This window comes from Octopus bimaculoides, chromosome 7, assembly GCF_001194135.2.
Source record: "Octopus bimaculoides isolate UCB-OBI-ISO-001 chromosome 7, ASM119413v2, whole genome shotgun sequence".
Lineage (NCBI taxonomy): Eukaryota > Metazoa > Mollusca > Cephalopoda > Octopoda > Octopodidae > Octopus > Octopus bimaculoides.
This window is the reverse complement of record NC_068987.1, coordinates 54,251,321-54,256,791: the sequence shown is the minus strand read 5'-3', so window position 1 is coordinate 54,256,791 and position 5,471 is coordinate 54,251,321. Positions and strand designations below refer to the sequence as shown.

General features: G+C 40.6%; 1 protein-coding gene across 1 annotated transcript in view; it reads left to right on the top strand.

The window, feature by feature from the left end:
• Positions 1-5,471, top strand: part of LOC106869506 (uncharacterized) — a 75,798-nt gene that overhangs the window by 15,018 nt on the left and 55,309 nt on the right. Inside the window, exon 4 of the mRNA XM_014915273.1 lies at positions 269-401. Coding sequence (XP_014770759.1) covers positions 269-401 — 133 coding nt within the window. The remainder of the gene's footprint in view (positions 1-268; positions 402-5,471) is intronic.

Here is a 5,471-nt window from a genome sequence, read left to right as displayed (position 1 = left end):
ATAATTTATTAGTTTTTTTTTGCATATTCTTAGTTTATGTATGTGTATGCAAATATAGTATTGGTACATCCCATTTATGTTCATTAGAAATTGAATAAATAAAGAATTTTGACATGTACGAATATTTATCGCCCCCCCACTGTATATCTCACACACACATTTAAGCACATGCATGTGTTTGTGTGTGTATGTTTACGTGCGTGTGCATGTGTTCGTTTCTCTCACCTAATCTCACATAACTTTCCTCTTTTATAATATTTCAAAATAGATGAGAGAAAACTTTATCCGGGGCATGAATCGTGCTACACTATCTGACTATCTTGACATTAATGCTGGCTGTACTGTACCGTACATTTCTCAGCATCCGGACGAAAGCTTCCTAGATGGCTTTAACATCGGAGGTAAGTAAATTTTGTATGAAACGCAACTTCGTGAATCGAGGTGAAAGTGTTTGAACCTATCTCGGTTGTATCTTTGAATGTCTGCACTAAACATTTATCTATATATTGCTTAATGTTCACCCAGCTATAGGGGATATTGTATGCTATTTATAAGATATTATAGCTTCACTCACATAACAGCCAATTCATGTTACCAGATGGTTTCATACTGAAGAACCTGTCGAGTATGGAAAGGTAAGTTAATAATCATCGGACATAACTGCCCGGAAGAGTGTAGCTTGTTCTCTACTACTGAGAACTTGAAACCAAGTCTAGAGAACTGAATTCATAGAGGAAAAAATAATTCAGTAAAAATTAAAAAAAAAAAAGAACATAGCTGGTCTTTAAGCCAATCAAAGTTGTCTCTTAGATTAGTTCCATTTAATCATTGTCCTGCTTGTTAGCACTCAAGTGGCAAATGTTTATTCCAAATTTTGTGCATGTGATTGTGGAGTAAAAAGAAGGTAAAAGTGAGGAGAGGATGAGGGGAAAGAGAAAGAAATAATGATGGTGGAGGGAGAGAGAGAGAGAGAGAGAGGGGGGCATGGGAGGGTTTTTTTGAAGGACATGCGTGGTTGTGTATTTGTATGACTGTGGGGGTGGGGGGGGAAAATAAATTTCTTATTTATGTTAGGGACTATTTAAGCAGGAAGAGTAAACATTTATTGTTAGGGTGGAAACAGCCACTCCGCTAAAACACATTTTCGGTCTCGAGGACAATGAAAAACATCTCATTTTTAGAGTTAAGGTAAGCTACTGGCCGAATGGCTAAACAGAGTCTGCACTACCTATTGTTATTGAAGTAAGATCCCCCATTCCTTATATTGTATTGCATTTTCTTTCAGTAGTTAGATTTATTTTGTCAATGTGATGACGTTTCGTCTCTGGATTTCAAAGGACTTGTGGTTGCTGAGTCTGGACTTGAGAGAGCCTCCCGTTGCAACCATACATCTCCGTACATACACCGCCCCACCAGGTTCCTTCGGTACAATCTCTACCTTATACTCGATGACCTCTGTATTAAACTTATTATAACTGACCGTTTAGTGGGCATGTGGTGTTACATCTGCATGGGTTTGGTTCGGTGCAAAATTTTGGCTAAAGTGTTGCCAAAGAGATTGACGCTTGCCGTCGAGGTGTAATTAGTGATTCCCAAACATGCGCCAGATCTATCCACAACCTCCGCCTCATGCAGTACATCATTAAAAAGGTGGGCAGGAAATCTGGCACGAGTGGGTTCCTGAAATATTTAGATCTGTCTAAAACCTTCGATAGAGTAGACTAATAATACTTGGTGATTGTCCGCACGGCGTTTAGTTTTGATCCTGTCTTCCGCGGTTGGATCGCCGTTATGCACAACGACACTTGCTCAGCGGTTTCGGTGAAAGGTGACCTATCGGAACCATTCAGTATCATGTACTCATTCTGTCAAGTTTATTCTCTCTCATCCCTTCTGTTCCCACTTCTCACTTGAACTACTACTGCAGAAACAAGAGATGTTTAGTGGGATCTCGTGTGATAAGAGATGCGAAAGAGCTGTGTCGGCATACCCAGACGGCATCACCATCATAATGTCGGACACCAAACACATCGAGGTGATTGGCTCTACTTTAAGGAACTACGAGGCGGTGACAGGAGTAAAAACCAAGTTTAGGTACTCGCACCTGGAGAAGCAGGTCCATGCTGTCCAACAGTGTAGAAGGACACTGGACGGACGGACCAGTTAAATAGTTCGGAGTCGATTTTGAAGCAGAACTTCAGGAGGAGAACTGGGACTAGGTAGCGAGTAGGGTGGTTAATCTCACCTAGAAATGGACCGAGAGAAAGCTACCCTTGAAAGGTTGGACGGAGGTGGCGAATGCTTAGATCGTCTCCGTCAAATATTTTCGTCTGACCGTCGTACTTTGCCCCAGTTCGCATCTGACCGAACTGGAACACCTGCTCTTCCGCGTTCTATGGAGAAGGCGCGTTCTACTGGTCAGACGCTCCACTTGTTATCTACAACCGCTGAGCATAGGACTGAGCATGTCATGGCTGATGGCGCGCAGTCATGCGCTGAGGCTGTGACATCTTAAGCAATTCCTTGACGATGAACAAATGAGGTCATTGTCAAAGAATTGATAGAGATGTAGCAGCCTTGTCAGATTTGCATTTTCAGGGCTTGCGGTTTTGACCGAGCTGCAGTCCTGGATCAAGCAAAGACCAAAAAACAGTGCACCTACCATCTGGAATATTCTAAAGGGTTCAGAACTATGCTAGTCAAGCAGTGCAGTTGGTGGGAGTTTCACTATGGTTTTCTATAGTGGGTTAGTGGAGGGCAAAAGCAACGATATCCTTGGGGAGACTCGGTATCGACGAGAATCAACTGACTGGTTTGTTCCGGAGAATTTTCGGGTCGGGGCCCATGGATAACTTTCAGAAATCCCTGATCTGTTAGTGCTACTGGTTGGCATTACTGATTCAAGATAAACTTTACAGACATGGCACCGACAGCCGAACCTGCTCGAGATGCGTGCAGAGCCACAATACTGTTCTATACGCTTTCATCCAGTGCCCGAGCATTGCTGACTTGTGGAGTTATGTCAAGCACCGACTGTCACTTCTAGAATGGATCCAGCTGTTGACTCAGTACATTGTGAAAATCGCTCAATCGCTTTTCTTCGGGAGTTTTTATCTGTCAGGTTGGCGGCTGAAGCGAAAGTGGCTGCGTGGTAGACTAGATTCAATGGGTTGAAGACAGACACTCCATTCTTTGGTTAACAGTTTCATCTGAAAAAGAAAGTGAGACTAGGAAGGGAGGTGCAGTCTTCCAGGAAATTTTCTGAAAGGTGATTGAGTGAGTGAGTGAGTGAGTGAGTGAGTGAGTGTGTATATGTGTATGTGTGTGCGTGCGTGTGCGATCATCATTATATGCGTGTGTGTATATGCGTCTGTATATGTATGTATATGTGTATGTGTGTGTATGAGTGCGCATGTGTGTAAATGTGAATATTATATTTGTATGTATACACAAATTAGCTGTTGCTTAAAGCCAGATTAGCATATATATCTATCCCATCTTCTATTCAGTGATTCAAGCACACTGGATCTTGGGCAACATTACTTAAATATGATTTAAGGAGATATGGCTACTATTTCTAGTAATTTTTTTGGTTGCAGAAAGAGTTTCTTTGAGACTCGTGGCATATCATTATGGTTGGAGTGAACGGCCCTATACTGAAAATGCATCGGTAGATTAACGAAAGACAATAGGGACAAGACACTTACCTTACTAGTCAGGTTGACCGTGTTTGGTGGAGTTTCCACGGGTAGCCCACGAAACTCTTTCTCTTTTGAGTACTTATTCATTGTTCCAAATTTATTATTACTGTTGTACTTTTTACGTGCTTTTAAAAAAATTTATATATAATCCCGCGTTACATCGCCCTGTACTGTCCACAATGTTATTATTATTTTTTTGAGAATCTTTAATGAAAGAATTGTTTGCACTACGGGCAAAATGCTTAGCGACATTTCGTTCAAATGCTGCCGGGGTTGATTTTGCCCTTCATCCTTTCGAGATCGATAAAATAAGTACCAGTTGAGCACTTAGATCGATATAATCGATGTAGCCCCTCCCCGAAATTGCTGGCCCTGTGCCAAAATCTGAAACTATTATTAACAGCAAAAACGACAACAATTCTTTATTAGTCAAAACAGGTCAAGGAAAAGGAGGACAGTATGAAAGATAATGATGAAATATAATTTAATTTAATTTAATTTAATTTACGACGAAAGAAACAAACAAACGAAGTTTGCCTTTAGGAGCGTTGAGATATCTTAGAAAGTTAAAGAAATGATTTAAATTCTCAAACGCAGGATAATGCCTACACTTTTTTCTGCAAAATAGGGGTAGTTTATCCTGTTCAGGTTATATTATTAGCATTATCGTGCGTTTGAGAATTTAAAATCACTTCTTTAACTTTATAATTTAATTTATTGGAATAATCAACGGCGAACGTAAAGCAATATGATTTGTTGTTTTGAAAACTGAATGCCTGTCCAATGCACGCATGCCAAATATATTGGCTCAGATACTTAACTGAGGGCTTAAATTATAAGTATGCGACGAGCTGGCTGAATCGTTGATATGCCGGAAAATATGCTTCGCAGTACTTCGTCCATCTTTACGTTCTGAGTTCAAATTCCGCTGAGGTCGCCATTAGCTTTCATCTCTTTGAGGATTGATGAAATATATACCAGTTGAGTACTGGGGTCGATGTAATCGACATCCATCCTCCCCACAAATTTAAGTCCTTGTACCTACAGTAGAAAGATTTAACGTATGTATGTATGTATGTATGTATGTATGTATGTATGTATGCATGTGTGTATGTATGTATGTATGTCTCAGTAAAACTGGACTCAAGAGTCATCTTCGTAGTCACAAAGCGAGACCGATGATTGACAACCAGGCCGCTGGTGGTGGTACTACATACCATACTAATCATATCTGTCTGGCATATGGAAGGGAGTGTGATTCAGCGGGAGCATTTAAACGACAAGCAAAGGTACATGAAGTCCAATTACAATTACAGCTGGCTATTACCGGTAAAGGTTTAAGCTGCCAATTGTGTAGAATACATTGTAGATCTTTAGCTGAGCTAAAAAGTCACGTTCGACCACAGCACCGTTAACAGTTAAGCCTCGTGCAATGGCCATACTCGATAATGAGAAGGCAGCCATCATCATATATGCATGTATGCAGATATGCGTGCATGAGACTTTTGCAATGCTGTTTCATAGTTTACTTCTGTCTGCCTCTTTTATGTTTTATTCTGTATATTGTGCATGTTCTAGCTTCCTTTGTTGTCTTTCTTCACTCTTGACTGATACCCTTGCTCTCTGTCTCCGCTTTAAAACTTTCCCGACGAGTTGTAGTGCGCCTGAGCACTGTAACAATATGGTTATTATATATATATACAGACATATGCGCGCGCGCGTGTATGTGTGTGTGTGTGTGTATATATATATATATATATATATATATAT